At 36.2% G+C, this 19516-nt stretch overlaps 1 protein-coding gene across 1 annotated transcript in view; it reads left to right on the top strand.

Moving 5' to 3' along the window:
• Positions 1-5548: 5548 nt before the first annotated feature.
• Positions 5549-19516, top strand: part of TNRC6C (trinucleotide repeat containing adaptor 6C) — a 166248-nt gene continuing 152280 nt past the window's right edge. The window contains 2 exon segments of the mRNA XM_044001379.1: positions 5549-5718; positions 7136-7157. Coding sequence (XP_043857314.1) covers positions 5656-5718; positions 7136-7157 — 85 coding nt within the window. The 5' untranslated portion in view covers positions 5549-5655.

Raw genomic sequence — 19516 nt, 5'->3', positions numbered from 1 at the left:
GCAATTAACCTTTCTTCATTTATTTTGATCTGTCTTTATTTGTGTGAAAAGTGTGTAATTATGTTCATATAGTTCCTAAGTATTTTATACTGTCTATAGTTACTTTAAATGGAATTTCTCTTCCTATCTTTTCCTGCCAGGCTTTGTTGATGACATACAGAAATACTGGTGATTTGTATGGGTTTATTTTACATCCTGTGACTTTGCTAAAGTTGTTAATTATTTTACTGGTTTTTTAGTTGACTCTCTAGGGTTCTCTAAGTATATCATCATATCATCTGTGGGAAAAACCGATAGATTTGTTTCCTTCTTTGTTTCCTGTTTATTTCTCTAATTTCTTTTCCTCATCTTATTGCTATAACTAGCATTTCTAGTACAGCATTGAATAATAATGGTGATAATAGACATCCTTGCTTAATCTTTGATCTTGTTGGAAAGGCTTCTTTTGGTTTAACATTTTAAGAAAAGCTTTATTTATTCCCATACCTTTTTTTTTTAATTTTATTTATTTTTAAAGTACTCAGGAATCATTTTTTTTTTCCGTGGGGCAATGAGGGTTAAGTGACTTGCCCAGGGTCACACAGCTAGGGTCAAGTGTCCGAGGCCAGATTTGAACTCAGGTCCTCCTGAATCCAGGTCCGGTGCTTTATCCACTGAGCCACCTAGCTGCCCCCTATTCCCATACCTTTTAATGTTTTAATAGGAATGAGTGTCGTATTTTGTCAAAAGTGTTTTCTGCTGCTATTGAAATAATCATATAATTTTTGTTGTTTGGTTATCAATATGGTAACTATACTTAAATTTTTTCCAATATTGAACCAGCCCTGCATTCCTGGTAAAAATTCAGCCAGATAGTGTAAAAATGAAGCCACCCTTTCATCTTGAAAATGTTTTTTGATGACACTTTCACTTTCCTTTCTAGGGCAAGACCTTCCTTCCATTGCCCTTCTGTCCAGTCCCTCCCTTCCACTGATCTTTCACTGGTCTTTCTCTACCCTCCCATTTTCTCCCACACTTACTTAGAACCGGGAGAAATGACTATCTTTTAATTGCTCACCTCCAAACTTGGCAGGAGTACATCTCCATTTTCCCTCTCTTGCTTCCTTTTTCCTCATTAGACAACTTCCTAGTATTATTTCCTCTATAAATGATCACTTTAAAACTTTAGCCCCCTTAGATATTTACCCCTTTCATGCTCTTTTTCTCTTCCCCCTTCTCCCCCTCCCTCTCTACATCTCTACCTTGTTTTCAATTTCTCTCCTAGAGACATGGAGGGGGACCCTTTTTATTTCATAGAGGACATTTCTTCTATCAATGCAGATAGGCAACTCTTTACAATTTTTGGTCATATAAAATTACCTGGAACACAGAGATTAAATCACTTGCCCAGGATCATAACACCCATTGACTTGAGCTCAGGTTTTTTTATTCTAAGGCCATCTATCTCCTATGCCTTGCCGCCTTTTACCTTTTCTTGATAGTTAAACTTTTCTACCTTTCTTGTATTTCTTTTGTTTGAAGTTTTTGCAAGCTGATTCTTTCTCCTCATTGATTTTTGGTTTGGGTTTTGGTTTTTGGTAGGAAGACTTGAAATGCCTCTTTGGTGGAATGTTCCATTTTTTCCTTTATTGATTTTTAAGTTCAGCTTTTCAGAGTATGATATTTTGATTTTCATCTTGAGTTCCTTTGCTTTTTGAATTAATCCGTTTTCTTCTCTGATTTTTTTGTGTGTGGCTATGGAATAATCTCAGGTTATTCGAAGCAAGGTTTCTTCAGACCTGGTGGCCTTTCTCCTGGCTGCTTGCAAAATTCATTATTTGACATTGAAAATTCTGAAAATCAACCACTGCAAACCCTTAGGGTTTCAAGCATGTTCTTTCACCTCCCATCCCACCACCTGCATGATTTGAGGATCCAATCAATAAATATTTTTTGGTGATGGCATTTTTTAAAATGTGAGTGCCATTAGGATAAGAGGGTTGTAGCTTTTTAAGGGTTTTGGTAATTGGGTCCTGGTTGAGAGATTTTTTTTCCTTGTATTTGATGGCTAATTAATAATTTATTCTCTTTAGTTTGAAAAGTAACTGCTGAATACAGATCAGTGAACTTAGGAAAGCAAATAACATTAAGGAAATATTTCGTGCAATTTCTGAAGAGTGAACATAGCTTTCTCAGGCAGTTGAACCATTAATAAGCTGGTATATATTCTTTGTAACCCCAGCCTTTCTAGCCAGTCCTTATCCTGAAGTTACAGATCTAGCTTTCTGACTTACTCTAGCTACATTTAATATGCCAGACCTGCTATGAAAAGAGGATAATTTTAAACATTTATAATTTTTGTATTATTTGCTGACGTTAGAATCAGCTTTCCATGTAAGATGTGACTCACTGTATTTATATTATGTTCATGTTGTATTCTGGAACCTAGTAAAAATGTAAACTTCTTGAATGTAGTAACTTTTTTGTTTTGTATCATTAGCTACTAGCACAATAACTTGTACATAGTAGGTAGGTGTTTAATAAATTTTTGTTGAAATTGGATTGGATTGGGGCGGCTAGGTGGCGCAGTGGATAAAGCACCGGCCCTGGACTCAGGAGGACCTGAGTTCAAATCCGGCCTCTGACACTTAACACTTACTATCTGTGTGACCCTGGGCAAGTCACTTAACCCCAATTGCCTCACTAAAAAAAAAAAAAGAAAGAAAGAAATTGGATTGGATTACTCTAGGAAATTTTAAGGTATAATCTTTTCCCAGTTGATAGCAATAATAATGTAAACTCATCTTAGTCATGTATGGGTGTAAAGCATTAAACACTTTCTTCAATTACTCTTTTTTGTTTTATTCCTTTTTCAGTTTGTAGACCCCTTGTCAATCTATTATTGCCATGGAGGGGTATCCAGTAATGTAACAGGCTGCCTTGATAGAAGGCAAGTTTCTCCATCACTAGAAGTGTTCAAGCAGAGACAGATGGCTTTCTGCCAAGGATATAAAAGAGATAGCCACATGGACTGGAAAGTGGCACTAGATGAGGAGTTTTTATGGGGGGGGATCCCATGAATGGACTTCAGGGGGTCTATGAAAATTATTTTCACTGATCTTTGGTTTCCTTTGTAATCCTATGTATTTTATGCATTTGAAAACATTATTCTGAGAAGAGATCCATAGGCTTCACCAGGATGCCAAGGGTCCATGACACAAAAAAAGTTTGTTTGTTTGAAGATCATTAAAGATTACTTCCAAGGCTAAGATTCTTTGGTCTCTGACCTTAGGAAATTAGACACTTTTTTCTCCCATAAAGTACTTGCTTCCTTATTTAGTTTTCCTAAGCTGCACTGTCTACGCATCTACTTGAGTACATCTGGGTATCACCACCATCAACACCACTTAAAGCAATTAACATATATGCAATACCAGTCTTAATATACACATTTGGAATTATAAAGCGGATTGTAATAGATATAGAGAGTATCCTAATAAAAACGTCTACAATATTAACAAGCACAGCTCCTACCACCTTAAGGCAGCTATATAAAGATTAACACTTTTATGCTGTAAAGGAGGAAGATGATTGATAGACATCCTTAGAATACACAATAAGCGGTTTAAAAACTTATGGAAATACTTTTGGAATAAGTAGATATCAGTACACTAAGTAAGGGGCTAATAATAAGTACATGTCATTGCATTTGTTCCATATAACCAGAAGTTGCTTACTTCTGGATAAAGTTTACAAAACAACTATTTGGCAATGTTTGCATCAATGCAGCAAAAAATATGTATACAAAGAAGCTTAGCCATGGCTGAGTAATACAAATCTGTTTCTGGAAATATAAGGCCTTATTTTGATAACTGTTTAGGACCAGGTTCCTGCCACTAGAAACTTCAGAAGAACCTTATCTCTAAGGAGGCTTGATTTAGTGATCATTTTAAATTATAAAGGAAAAAGTAAAGACAACAACATATTACAAAGGTTGTTTATAAACTTAGCACCTACTAAATAACCTCAAAAGATGATAACTAGATTTAAATATCAGAAGTTGCTGTCTTTCAGGGACTGCAAATAGTAAAACCTCAGACTACAAATATCTCAAAACATCCTGGAAAACTCAACTAATAAATTCTTTTCAAACCAGATCATTATCATAGACCCAACTGTTTCCCATAATCACCCAGATGCAACATTAATGAAAAAATAATTGAGAAAATGTTTTTGATAGATGTTAGCTTCCTATATATGCCAAGCTAGAGAGAAATAAAAGCTTTCAAAGTGTAAAGACACGGGCTGAAAAAATTAAAAATCACATGGGAACAGGGTAGGTGTCTCATCTGCTATTGAAGTTGTATCAAATTTGTTCTCAATGAGCCAAAAGAATAAACTTACATATTAATATTTATTCACCTTTTTTAAAAAGTACTTATTTTATCTATTTGTGCACTAAATACTTGTCTCAGTAGTCCTACCTAAACCCTGTCAAAAAAAGATGAAAATAATGTAAATGTAAAAAGAATAATGATAATAGTAGTAATAACTTTAGATTTGTATAACCCCTTAAGTTTTTCAGACTTATTTCACAGACATTATCTGAAGTTTAAAATCCTGTGAGGTAGGCAGGAAAAATACTTGGCTTCCCAATAAATCAATGAGAAAATTGACCCTTAGAGAATAGCCAAGATTCATATGACTAGATCTGTCTCCAACCTCCTGACATACATGCGTCTTTGGCCTACCTAATTTAGCTTGGAGACCTAAGAAATGAGCATGAAATGTACCAGATGAGGTTGTGTTACACACAAAGTGAAGAACTTTTTGACTAAGGGAATCTAAGTAGGCCTAAAATGAGTGGATTTTAATTAAAAATTTGGTTTAAGGAAGGGCTTCTTAAATTTTTTCCACTTGTGACCCCTTTTTGCCTGAGAAATTTTTACGTGACCCTGGATATATAGGTATTTTTAAATAGGTATACATAACCTTTTACTGTTGCCAATTTTTTGCGACCCCCCCCCACATTCAGTTATGTCACCCCATATGGGGTCACAGCCCAAGTTTAAGAAGCTTTGGTTTAAGGATCCATCTTCCTCATTCACCTCCTGTTGTGCTACTTTTTGTCTCCTGTTGTCATAATAACACTATAGCTCAGTGACAATTCTCTCATTTTACAGCTGCCATAACTATGGTATAACCATTTTTATGGTTAGGTCATTGGTTAAATCAGTAACTACTAGTATAAAACTCATATTTTCTCATCATTCTGACTGCTACCCCTTGTTTAAATACTCCTTGATCCTAATTTAAAAATGAAATAGTGAGACAAAAGTATTAGTAGAGCTGGACAGAAAATTTACCCATTCTTTCTCCTGTCACTGAAGGCTTTGAGAAGCAAATGAAATAACATATGTAAAATGAATTTCAAACCTTAAAGAGCCATATAAATGTGAACTGTTACTTTTAGTATTATTATTATTAGCAATTACTGGATTTACTGGTTAGGTTTGGTAGAAGTATTCATTTCCTAGACATTTATTGATTGCTTATACAAAATATAATTTGTCTGACCTGCTAAAAGCAATGTATTAACATTCTGAATTAAAACAAAATTTATGCTTAATTTTTAATAGGGAGAAAGAACAAGAAACATAAAAAGAGGAACATTTGATGGAAGAAAAGAAAAAGAAAAAACAGGAAGAAAAGAAAAAGAAGGAAAGTGCTCAGAAAAAGGTTTGGTTAGAATTATTATCTTGAATTCAATGTATTGGTAAATTAAGTGTCTCATTAGCATTACCATAGCCATTACAGTACCATGTCTCCTTTTATTTTTTCCTTTTTTATGCTGACTTGGGTGGTGTTTCTAGCTAGAGTAATAATGTGTTGATTAAATATTTATGATCTTAATAGCATGGTAAACTAGGTATATGCTCTAAGTATTTATTCCTAGAAGTCTTCTGTTCAGGATGGCAGAAGTCTTTCTCGGGTTTGTGGTGATAAGATACCCATACCCTTAACAGTTAAAAATTACACTTTGTCAAGAACCAACTATGACTAAAAAGTGATAAATAGATCGTTTAAGAGCATGAACTTATGAGAGAAACTAGATATGTTTATTGAAGCATTATAGCTTTTCTATGTACAGATTACATTACAGAATACTTGATTTTTTCGAGGATCCTTGATTTTTTTCAAGGAATAGGTAAAACTTAATAGATATCTGTGATATAGTAGAAAGAGCATATAGAAGACCTGGGTTCAGATCCTGACTTTTTATACTTAGTAACTGCATGTGACCTTGGATAAGTACATAGATATAGACCTTAGAGAGCCATCGACTTCAGCCTCCCCAGATTTACAGATAAGGAAACTGAACCACAGAGAGGCTAAGTAGTTTTCCTGGAGTAGTTGTTGTTCAGTGGTGTCCTTCTCTTCATGACTCCATTTTGAGGGTTCTTGGTAAAAAGCTTGGAGTGGTTTGCCATTCCCTTCTCCAGTTCATTTTACAAATGAGGAAACTGAGGCAAAGAGGGTTAAGTGACTTGCCCAGGGTCACACAGCTAACAAGTGTCTGAGGCCAGATTCGAACTCAGAAAAATGAGTCTTCCTGACTCCAGGCCCAACACTATATCCAGTATGCCACTTAGCTGCCCTGTCTAGTGTTACTCAACTAGTATCTGAAGCATAGACCATATAGTATTTAAACCCAGGTCTTCCTAACTTCAAGTCTAGTGCCCAATTCACTACTGTAAGATTTCTTTCCACTTAACCTTCCCTGGGCCTCAGTGCTTTTCATCTGCATAATAGGGGACCAATTAATGTCTAATGTCCCTCACTCTAGAGTTATGATCCTATACTTGAATATGATGGTCTATGAATTCCCAATATGTTTTTAATAGGATAACAATATAATCAACAGTGTATGTATCTTTAAGACAATTAAAAAGTATAGATTAGGAAAAAATATCCTGGATGTGTTTTCTTTTTCCCACTTAGAGTAGAATATATACAATTTGAAATTTTTTTTAATGGTAAAATTCCAATAAATTAAAACATAGGTAAAACTTAATAAAAACAGTAGAAGTCTGATTATAAACTTCATAGATCATACATATGGTATTCCTAAAGAATTTCTGGTTTTTTTTTCCAGGCTGCTGATCAAAAAACCAAAGGTAAGTTAACTTAACTTTGGGGGGGGGATATATTTGATGCCAAAACCCAACTTTTCAGTGTGAAGATGAGATTTTTTAAAAAAACCAAAAACCTCTTTTTTAAATATATAACTTTGTTATAAACTGTGAAATGTTTCCTTTATTATTGATTTCTTTGATGTATTCTTCATCTCATTGTACCATTTGTTTGCTCTAAAAATGTGTTAAAATAAATGTGCATATTTTAAATTTTACCTTCAATTTGCCCTTAAGGATTTCCATCAAACAATATCTTGTGAATATTCCTAGAACCTTGGAAATTAAAATATTATATCTTTGGTCTATTACTGTAACTTTGAAAAGCAAACTTATTATAAATATTAAGGGGCAACCTAGTGATTTGGTTTGGGTTTGGGTTTTTTTTTTTTAAAGTAAACAAGTAGAGAGGGTTAGTGGAAAGAGAGCACTGGATCTGGAGTTTAGAGTGTGTCTTTTCAAATCCTCACTCTGCCACTTAGTGTCTGTATGACATCGGACAAATCACTTAATTTCTGTGGACCTTAGTTTTCTCATCTGTAAAAAATGGAAGTAACAATGGTACCTACCTCACAGGGTTGTTGTGAGGGTTAAATGAAACAATATGTTAAGCACTTACATAAATACCAGCTGTTACTATCTGATAGATATCCTTGCAGCTGAAGCAAGCAGAAGCAAAATGGATGGCTCTGTTTCATATTCTTAAGAAGAGCCCTTTAAATTCATATACCGTTTCTTTTTCCTAAAGAGTTTATCGTGGTACATGTTTGTGCTTGAATTGGTGGTTTTAAATGAAAAGTACTAACTTATACTTGTCATTTAAAGAATGAATTAAGGAAAGAGTTGTTGGTGGAATTGGTTCCCAAGCTATCACCGTGAAGTATTCTTTTCCCTTTTCACATTTGTTGAAATGTGTCTCTAGCTGATTCAGTACCAACTATATTCTATTGTCATTTTCATTGTAATTGTTTTTCCTTGCACAGTGACAAATTGCTTATTCTTGTGTAGTAATATTGAATTACATTGTCCTGCCACTTTACACACAGAGAGTTATTATTTCTATTATATTTTTGATGGTTATTTTCATTCTTCATTCTCAGTGCTCACTAGATTTTTATCTTATCTAAAATACTGCTCCTTTGGGAACAGTTCATCAGTAACTGTACTAACTATACTAGCAATAAATAGTAATAATGTTTTGAAATTACTTTGTAAATAAAAAATATTTATTGAATTCTAAATAATTCAGCTATGAGTAGTATCATCATCAGGGTTTGTGAATCTCAATGTTAATATAAACCAAGTACTCATCATTTTGTGAAGGAAATTGTGTAGTTTTCATAGTTATAAATTCCTAATAGGGCATTTGAGCTAGGTATGGTATAGTATAAACTTAGGTGAATGAATATGTTATGTATGTATTGTAGTGTGATTAATATTTCTCTTATATTTGCAATAAATTAAATTTTCTAAACTTCAGATTATTACATTTTAATTTTCTGGGGGTAGGGACTGGGGGGACAATGCAGAGAAGGGTTTCTATATTAATTTGCTTGAAGGAGGATGGTAGCCAGTGTGGTAGAGTTGTATAATTGGAAGTTTAGTCTATAGGCTGAGGAGTCTCAGTAGACTCTAGCTTGAGAAGGCAAAGGATCTCTGAAGCTTTGTCATATCACTTGTCTTAAATGTTTAACGGTATAAACTTAGGTGCTTTTATTTGTTTGTTTTTATGTTTTGATAATTATATTTCAGTGTAATCATTTTCACTTGTAATAATGGAAGGTACTGACATCATAAAGTTAGGAAACCAAGGCTGGATGCCCAACCTCTGAACACTTAGATCTAATTCTTGCCTTAAGGCTACTCCACAATCTTTATTGTTACAGTTCTTCTCCCTAAAACAGAGTTTTCCAAACTGGAAACTAGGGTTGTGGCATAAGGCCTTCTTAAAGTAGGCATAAAGGAATTTAGAGCATGACTCCTGTGTAAATATATCTACTATTTTAAAGGAAACAAAGTTCAATTCAGCGTCAGCAAAAGTATGATTAAGGAGAAGAATTTGTTCCATCTGGTATATGTTTGAGTGCTTAGGAGATGGCTGCCCTGAAGAACTTATGGCTAATCTTCCCTTACTGCCTGCTTCTCCCACTCTTCTTCTTGGCTCCACATGCTTTTATTGAAGTCCTTGTTGCAAGAGGAATGGATTGGGAGCCTCCACTTTTCCTCTTGCTCTCTTCTTAATTCTTTTCAGTCTGGCTTCCAAACTCATCTGTCATCCAAAACTACTCTCTCCCAAGATGCTAGCGATCTTTTAATTGCCAAAGCTAATGGCCTTTTCTCAGCTGTCATCCTTCTTAATTTTTTCTGTAGCCTTTGATGCTATCAACCCCCTTCTTCTTGATACTCTATTCTCTCTAGGTTTTTATAACACTCTTCTCTCCAACTTCTCCTCCTACCTTTCTGACCATTCCTTGTCTCCTTTGATGAATCTTCAGATCGAGCCTAACTGTAGATGTCCCATAGAGCTCTTAGACCTTCTTCTCTTTTGCCTTTATATCACCTGGTGATCTCATCAGCTCCCATGGATTCTGTTATCATCTCTATGCTGATCATTCTCAAATCTACTTAGCCATCTGTAAACTCTTTGCTGATCTCCAGCTTCACATCTCTAGCTGCCCATAAACTGGATGTCCAATAGACATCTTAATATCAAAATACCCCAGACTAAACTTATTTTCTTTCCTCCAAACCCTCCTCTCTTCCTACCTTCCCTATTACTGTTGAGGGTGTTTCCATCCTCCCAGTCACTCAGGCCCACAATATAGATGCTATCTTCAGCTCTTCCTTCTCACTCCCTGTATCCAGCCAAGGACTGTCAATTTTGCCTTTGTGTCATCTCTCAAATATGCCCCCCTCTCTCCATTGATGCTGTTACTACCCTGTACCAGACTTGCATCACCTCCATCCTTCATTGCTTGGACTATTACCATAGCCTGCTTGTGGATCTCCCTGACACAAGTCTCTCCATTCTAGTCTACCCTCCATGTCACCTCACCTTTCTACTAAATAAACTTCAGTGGCTCCCTATCATTTCCAGGATCAAACATAAAATCCTCTGGCATTCAAAGCCCTTCATAACTTGCCCCCTACCTTTCCAGACTCCTTATATCCTACCCCTCATCATGCACTCTGTGTTTCAGTGACATTGGCCTCCATACTGTTCCTCAAACAAGACACTCCACCTCCTGAATCTGTACGTTTTCCATCTCCCATATCTGGAATGCTCTCACTCCTCATGTCTTCCTCCTGCCTTCCTATCTTCTTTCAAGTCCCAGCTGAAATCCACCTTCTATAAGAGGCCTTTCCCAATTCCCCTTAATTCTAGCGCTTTCTGTCTATTGCTTATTTTCAATTGATCCTGTATTATACCTTGTTTGTTCATATTCATTTACATGTTGTCTTTTCCCATTAGACTGTGAGCTTCTTGAGAGCAGGGATTGTCTTTTACCTTTGTTTTTATCACCAGCAGTTATACAATGTCTGGTACATCAGGGGTGCTTAATAAATATGACTGACTAGGGGCAGCTTGGTGGCACAGTGGATTGCCAACCCAGGAGTCAGGAGGACCTGAGTTCAAATCCAGCCTCAGACACTTAACACTTACTAGCTGTGTGACCCTGGGCAAGTCACTTAACCCTAATTGCCTCACCAAAAAAAAATACACACACACACACACACACACACACACACACATACATATATGACTGACTAACCGTTAAAAATCTAAAAGGCATCAGGATTGAGTTTCTTGGAAACTAACTTTCTCCTGATGATTCAGATAGAAAATCAGGTATTTTATGCAGTTTATCTCAGTTTCATACAGTTCTTCAAGAATATAAAAGATGTTATGTAGGTTGAATAACCATATAAGTTGTTAGATCACTTTTTCTCTACCGCTAAATATATTATGATAGTTTGGAGACTCACCAATCTTTAATACCTTGTGTTTAGAAGGAAAATCTACTTGATCTTTGACACACAGCAGAAGATAACAGTTTTAATCCATTTTCTTAGTGTTTCCTCTCTTCCCATGATTTGTACCTGCAGTCTGCTTTCCTTAAAAGCTTATTAATAGGGGCAGCTAGGTGACGCAGTGGATAGAGCACCAGCCCTGGAGTCAGGAGTACCTGAGTTCAAATCCGGCCTCAGACACTTAACACTTACTAGCTGTATGACCCTGGGCAAGTCACTTAGCCCCAATTGCATCACTAAAAAAAAAGCTAATTAATATCACTTAAGAAACTCCATATGACATTGGCTATATAGCCTGTGTAGTATACATGGTACCTTTTCATTATAACTCTTGAGTTTGACAGTGTTCCAGAGACTTAACTATATGTACATAGAAAAAAAGGAAAATTTGCTTGAGAATTGACTGCTGCTCTTTTCTACTTCAAAACTTACATGCTCTTTTCTCAGATGGACTCTTATTTTGGGTCTTTGAGTTTCTTTCTCTCAAAATTAGTAATGAATGTAATTTCCCAATGAGAATAATTCTGCTGTGTGAGTATTTATCTCAAGTATCTACCCTGTCTATTCTCTCCTCCCCCGCCTGTTAAAGTAGTCTGACTGTTGTTTTCTTCTTCCTCAAATAATTCTGGTTGTTCCTTATTACCTCCAGGAAATAATACAAACTTCTGTGTAAATAATTTAGCTAATGGCTACCTTTCTAGCCTTATAATACATTACTTCCATTCACATACTTTGCAATTTTGCCAAACTGGACTTTTGCTGTTGCTAACATATAATGCTCTGTTTTTTGTCTCATTGTCTTTGTACAGTCTGTACCACTTACCTGGGCTACTCTCCCTTGTCACTTCCACCTCTTATAATCCCACGTTACTTAAAAACTCAGTTCAAATGCCACTTCCTACATGAAGCCTGCTCATTCCCAATATCCAGACTCATATCTACTAATGTCTCCCTTCTCCTAAAAATTATCTTTTATTTATTTTGTATATATTTATATATGTATGACTTTTCTTTACTGATAGAATATAAGTTCTATAAGGCCAAATACTGTTTTCATTTTTGTCTCTGTAGCTTCCATAGTTGTGTGCTTAATAAAAGTTTGTTCATTAATTGGCAATAATTGACATGTCTATGTTGATGTAGGACTCAAAAAAGGGTTAATAGAAAAACCCAAGACCCAAGCTCTAATTCAGATATTAGCTCTAAAAGGGAGTCAGACCCCAGTTAATGGATAACTTATACTAGGTTCTTGTACCCACAGAAATCAGTGTCATGACGGGAACAGAGGGAGAGAGGCCATGATGACCTTAGACTAAAATGACAAGGCTATAGAAATTCTAAAGAAAAATGATTATGTTTTGAAACTAGCCATGGGAATCAGAGATATGCGCAGAAAAGGCCAAATTTGTCCCCAGATTCACCTTATGATGTGTAAACCCCCAAAACACACATCCACTGAAAATGGTACCCGCCTCAGGGGTTGGCTTAGGACCCCAGGAACTCCAAATTAGGATAAGCCCTCCCCTGTAACACCCCTAGGTGGAGAATATTATAATGAGGACTGGTTCTCCCTTGTACCTCCTCAAGGTGAAGATTATTATAATGAGACTGATAATCGATTTATCTATACTATAAATATAACTATCTTTCCTTTCCTTATTGGAGAGATACCTTTCCAATATTCTGGTTCTCTCCCTGTGGTCACCCATAGTATTGCAATAAAACTTGGGAAACTGAGTCACTGAGTCTTGCAATTCTTTTGGGATGATTCAAGATCAGTTTGACCCTAAATTCTAGCCCACATCAATATCACTTAATATTTTTGTTGTATTTGATGATTTGATGGCTCAGAGATTATTTATGATTCATATAATTTTAGAGCTAGAAGTTGGCCTTGGTGATTTTGTAGGCTGATTCTTTCATTTTACAAAGGAGCTAGTGATGAAATCTAGAACTCTAAACTAGGTTGAAATTGAATTGAAAAATCACAACGTAAAATATCACTTGAATATGCCAACACTTTTTACTTTTTTACTACAATTATCCTGATTTTATCATGTAGAAGTATAGCTTTAAAGATAGTTTTCTCTTATTATTATTAGAAGATTGCAGTATATTGTTATCATATAGAATTCCTTTTGGTGAAGAGTTTTAGATGTTTCTGTTATGCCTCAGTTCTTGGTCATTTTTATTGAGTTGATAAAGAGAAGTCAAATCAGAAAGGACCTCATGGGATGGTTCTTCTTTTCATGTTCTTTAAAGGATGGGTGAGATTTTTATCATGTGAGAGTGTACAAAGGGGACAAGGAAAGTTTTAAGACAAGTTCAAGATTGCTGAATAATTCACTTTTAGTTAGAGGAAACCTGGATTAAATCCTTCCTCTCACATTTAATTGTTCTTTAACCTCTCTGAATCTGTATTCTTATCTATAAAATGGGAATAATAATACCTTTAGTACCTAGCTCATATGGTTGTTGTGAGGATCAAAAGTGAGAGTATACATAAAGGGTTTTGTAACTCTTTAGACAACTATATAAATTTCAGCTATTACTATGATCATAATAGAAATAGAGAATTCAAGGCAGTTTAGAGAAAAGCTAAGCTTTTTTATTCTGTTTGCTCATTTTCCCTAACTATTTCTTGACTTTTAACTCTATTAAAGTGGGACACTGCTTCCAGGGTGCAGAGTTCAAGCTTCAGGGGGGTTTTGCAGCTGTTTTCAGAGATACTTCTAGGAATTTGGAGGTTTTTAGTTCTTCCAAGGTGGTGTGATTTAAGGAGAGATATGCTTACTACTCTCCTGGCCTGTGCACTGGTCTGCAAACAACCATAGGCCTGCTTTTCTGCCCTGGAACTATGAACATAGTTCTGCTCTACTATGGCTGTGTGCTTGTGCTCCTCCCTGCTCTGGGACTGCCATCCAAGACTGTGACCTGCATCTGAGTATAGGCAAAACAACAGACTCAGTGCTAGCAAAGAGATCCCTGTCATCTCCTTCTGGCTAATTGTTTGACCCCCTTATAGTCTGTGCACTGAGTTCCAGAAGCAGTTACTGCTGTAGCTGATTCAAAGGCTCCCAAAGCCTGCTTCTGGTTTGCTGTGGCTGTGACTGGGTCTGTACTTAGGGCTAGGTCTGCACTGGTGCAGCCTGCGCTTGTCTCACTCTCGTACAGTAGGCCTTTCCTTATGACCTTCTAAATTGTCTTTGGCTAGAAAATATTTCACCCTGTCTTTCTGTGGGTTCTGCTGCTCCAGGAATTGTTTTATGGCATTATTTGAAGGTATTTGGAGGGGTCTTGAGGAGAGCTCAGGAAAGTCACTGCCTTTCCTCCACCATCTTGGCTCCACCCCTCAAGCTAAGCTTTTTCTAAAAATTAAATTCTTTTTTTTTTCCACTTAAACAAAAATGCCCCTCCTCAGAATTGGGGGGAAAGAAAGGAAAAAGAAAACCCTTATAATAAATAAGTAGGAGCAAATAAAAAAATCTCATATCAACTGTCCAAAAATATGTCTCATTCTGTGTATTTATTCATCACCTCTTTGTCAGGAAGTGGGTAGTCTTCATCTTCTGTCCCTAGGAAACATGGTCGATTATTTCATTGATCAGAGTTCTTTGTTTTTCAAAATCGTTCTTTTTTACAGTATTGTTGGTATAGCTTAAATTGTTCTGATTCTGCTCACTTCATTCTGCATCAGTTCATATGTCTTCTCATATTTCACTGAAATTGGACCTTTCATCATTTCTTATGACATAATAGCATTCTTTTATGTTCACATTACCACAATTTTTATAGCATTCCCCAATTCTCCACTTTATCTTTCAGAACTCTTTTTCGATAGTGAACAAATGTCCCCTAGTCCTGGACCTTTTTTCTAATACTCCTTTTATCTTCAAGCCTACCCTAAGTCCTGGCTTCCTCTTGATGGCAGTAATCTCTGGCCTTGTCCCTAACCTACCTTTCAACTATCAATTGTACTTTCACCTACTTTCAGTGGTCCTGAATGAGGTATCAGTATTCATTGCTCCCCACTACTACTTCAGACTCTCTCCAAACTAGCATCACTCAGAACTACCTGTCCTTCTCTGAAATTCACAATGTCAGAAGTTCCCACCCCATCTAGATTATGGTGGCTATTGTATACTAACCCTCAGAAATTTAGCACCTGGCTTACTATGTTCCTGTCCTTCCCACTTCCTTTGCTCAATAACCATATCGATGCTCCCTCAAACTTCCTCCCAGTTCCTCAGCCCTCCTAAATACCATGAGCTCCTTTATTTATATCTGAGCCACACATACAGACGGTCACATACTAAATCTCATATTACACATGTACTACTTTCTTAAGTAAAAGATCTGACATTCCCCCATTTGACTTTATTTTCCATCTTTTCCTCTGCTTTATCCTTCCTAAATCCACTTTTCACCCTCTAGTCCTCTACCCCTTAGTATTTTCTCAGGCAGAGAAAGGGGCAGCAAGGTGATGCAAGTCACTTAACCCCAATTGCCTTAAACACCCAGGGCCATCTCCAGTCGTCCTGATGTATATCTTGCTACTAGACCTATATGGTTCCAGAGGAGAGAGTGAGGTTGGTGACTTTGCATAGCCTTCCCTCACTTAAATCCAATTCAGTGCAAGTCATGACATCATCACAATGTCATGGTCCTCTTGTAGAGTGATGGACAAAAAAAAAACCAAACAAACACAACAACTTTCTAAGACCATTATTGCTGCTCTGAGATCATTTCCTTCTCTCCCGTCTTGACTCTAAAGCGCTAGCCATTTCAGCTCTTTACTGTCCTCTCAAATCCTTTGCCTCTTTAACTTGTCATTAACTCCTATTACATGCTGCTGAACAGCACTAGAGGAAGTTATACAACTTTCCTGATTATGACCATTATATAAATGGTTGTTACCTAACTTCAACTGGGCTTTTATTACAGCAAGGCAATTCTTTTATTCCTTGTAGTAACACCTATTTAACAAGATTGTTGGTAGATCCAGATGAGATAATGAATGCAAAATGTTTTCTAAACTTGGAACTTTTTTTAAAAAGAAACACACATAATTATTTTTAAGTATGAATAGGAATTGGACCTGTAATTTCAGTGATACAGGCACTCCACGTGAGGAAACAATTTTACTAAAACTGGTTGGTACCTTCTCTGCCATTCTTGCTCTTAATTAGTTGCCTAATGCATTGAGACAAAATTACTTGTTGAGGGTCATGCAGACAGTATATGTCAAAAGTGGGGCTTGCGATCTATCTAGCTTACCACAGCGCCTACTTTAATTCAAGTGATTAAATAAACTTGCACAGTACCTACTTTAATTCAAATGATTAAATAGACTTAGAGGCATTTTGAGGTAACTCTGGTGCAAGATTTATATAAGATTATAAAGTATGTTTTAAGGTTCTAATCAAGCAAGATTATAACAAATTCATGACCTGATTTATTTAAGTATTTATAGCTTCCTCTAGAATAACTGTTACCTTGTAAAGTGCTCTATTTTTATTGTATTCCTTGACATTTTAGTAAGAAAACATGCCATATATCATGAACACAATGGGGAAAAGCAGCTCATTGGTAATAGATGTTAGAATTAAATATCAATACATAGCTATTTGTTAATCTATGCTAAGAACTTTTAGGTTCATCAGTTTAGAACTAGGAAGGATCTCTTACGTCCAACCCCTTTATTTTATAAATGAAGAAACTGAAGCTCAGAGAGGTGAAATAATTTGCCTCAGGACTTGAGCTCATTCCTTCTGACTCCAAATTCAGCACTCTCTCCTGCTGTACTAATGCAGTACATATATACTTATAAACATAATTTAATATTCTTTCAGTGGTCATACTCTTTTTGTTAAAGATCTGAAAAATATTAGAGTGAGGTATGGAAAGAGGAAGGGAATGGTGTTACAAGCTCAGTAGGAGTCACCAGTGTGTTGGGGTAGACAGAAAAGCTAAAAAACAATTTTGGGCTATGTTAATAAAGGCATAACTTCCAAGAATAAGAAGATGAGTGGTCCTACTGTACTCCACTCCCATCAGATGTCATCTAGAATACTATGTTCAATTTTGGGTACCACATTTAAAAAAGGACACTGATTAGCTGGAGAGCAAGGGCAACCAGGAAGTTGAAAGGACTTGAGTATATATCATTGAAGATTAGTTATAGCAGGGCTCTCGACCCCTTTTCACCCAAGAAATTTTTACATGGTTCCAGGTAGAAAGGTATATAAAATAGGTATACATAACTTTTAGTGTTGCTAATTTTTTTTGCGACCCCCACATTCAGTTACACAACCCCATATCAGGGTTAAAAAGCTGAGTTAAAGGAACTAGAGATGTTTGGGGAAAAAGCCTTGGGAAGAGCGTCATCATTCCCTTCAAGTATCTGATGGGATATAATGTGCAGGAGGAATTAGACTTGTTCTGTTAGCTCCAAAAGGTAGAACTAGTACTACTAGGTGGAAGTTTAAAAGAAGCATGATAATAATAGTAATAATAACAACAAAAAACCAGCATTTATGTAGTACTTTAAGGTTTGGAAAGTGCTTTATATATGTTAACTCATTGGATCCTCATAAGAACTGTAGGCGCTATTGTTTTCCCCATTTTACAGATGAAGAAATTGAGGCCAAGATTAAGTGATTTGCCATGGTCACACATGGTCAAATCTAGGTCTTTCTGACTATAAGTCTCATGCTATATCCATCTGACTACTTCAAGGATCGATATAAAGAAAATCTTTCTAACAGAATTTTGCACTTACCTCTGCAAAATGGACTGCCTAGAAAGGTAGTAGATTTCCCTTCCTTGGAAGTCTTCAAGCAGAGGCTGGATACTTGCTTGTCAAGTATGTTAATCTAGAAATTTCCTTTCATCATGGGTTATATTAGATGACTGCTGTGTTCCTTTCTAATTCTTAAATTCTGTGATTCTGTAATATGGTAATCATTAATTCTCAGAAGGGACTTCATGTCTCATTTGGTCCAGCTCATACCTAAACTTAGATCTCTCTTCTAAAGTATACCTGACAAGTGGTCACCCAAAATTTTAATTCCTCTGTGAAGTTGCTATAATTCAATGCTTCAAGGATGTGTCCTTTCCTCAGTGTGGGCCTTCCCACTACTGAAAACTGACAAACCCTATGTAACTTAGTAGATGATCCTCAAGAGTAGCTAGGGTCAAAAAATTAATCACCATTCAGGCAACCTAGTACTGAGCCTCTCTACATTTAGCTAGGTTAGTATTCAGATAACGGGCATAAAGTCCACCATTGAGTCTGTGCTCAGAATATTTTAAAGCCTTTCATAGCTTGGCCCCTACCTCCTTTCCAACCTTCTTATGCATTCTTCTTCTTCCCCTGCTCTAAAGGCCATCCAAACTGTCCTTGCTGTTCCTCGCACAACACTCCTCTCCAGTCTCTGCACTTTTATGCTGGCTTTCCCCCATGCCTGGAGTATACTCCTTCCTCACTTCAGTCTCTTAGAATCCTTTGCTTCCTTCAAAATTCTGCTGAAGCATCCCCTTCTGCGGAAGGCTTTTCTCATCCCCAAAGCTGCTAGTGTCCCTCTCTACCTCCCAAATTTACCCTATATATGTATATATTTTGTATATGCTCCTTATATACATAGTATCTCCCTTCATAGAATGTAAACTCCTCAACATTAGAGGCTATTTCATTTTTGTCTTTGTATCACCACTGTCTGCCATATGGTCTAGTGCATAGTAGTGTTAGTATTAATATTAATAATAGTAATAGGATTAGTAGAAATAATAAGCATGCTTAATAAATGCTAGCTAATTGATTTTTCCAGTTAGGACTGCCAAAGTTTGTAATTGCTGGCAAAAACCTTTAGAACCCAAGGACATCTCCGAATCATGATGAAGCATCAGAGAAATTCTTTCATGTGGAAGATGTTTAGTAGTTGGAGACCACCAGAGATAAAGCTAGCAGCCAACATAGTGTAATGAATTTTTCCAAATTTAGCTAGGCTGGTACCAAGAGATTAGAAAAAAATTTAAATTCTTTGAATGAATATTTAGAAGCTCAAGATTTTTCTTAAAATGTGATTTTACTTCACAACTCATTTTTAGCTTGACAAATTTTTTCCTCCCCAAAATTTCCCCATTTATTATGAAGGATTATTGAGGGCCTGCTAATTGTACAAAACTATATTAAACAGTTAGTGATGATGCAAATGAGATGAGGGATAGCCTCTTGAATTTCTTTCCCTAAACCTTTTCTCCTCCAAACTTCTATCAAGGGATCATGGATCTGGATTTAGAAAGAAATTTGA

The sequence above is a fragment of the Dromiciops gliroides genome, chromosome 4, assembly GCF_019393635.1.
Source record: "Dromiciops gliroides isolate mDroGli1 chromosome 4, mDroGli1.pri, whole genome shotgun sequence".
In the NCBI taxonomy this organism is placed as follows: domain Eukaryota; kingdom Metazoa; phylum Chordata; class Mammalia; order Microbiotheria; family Microbiotheriidae; genus Dromiciops; species Dromiciops gliroides.
Note: the sequence above shows the minus strand (reverse complement) of the source record. Positions and strands in the feature narration are given on the sequence as shown.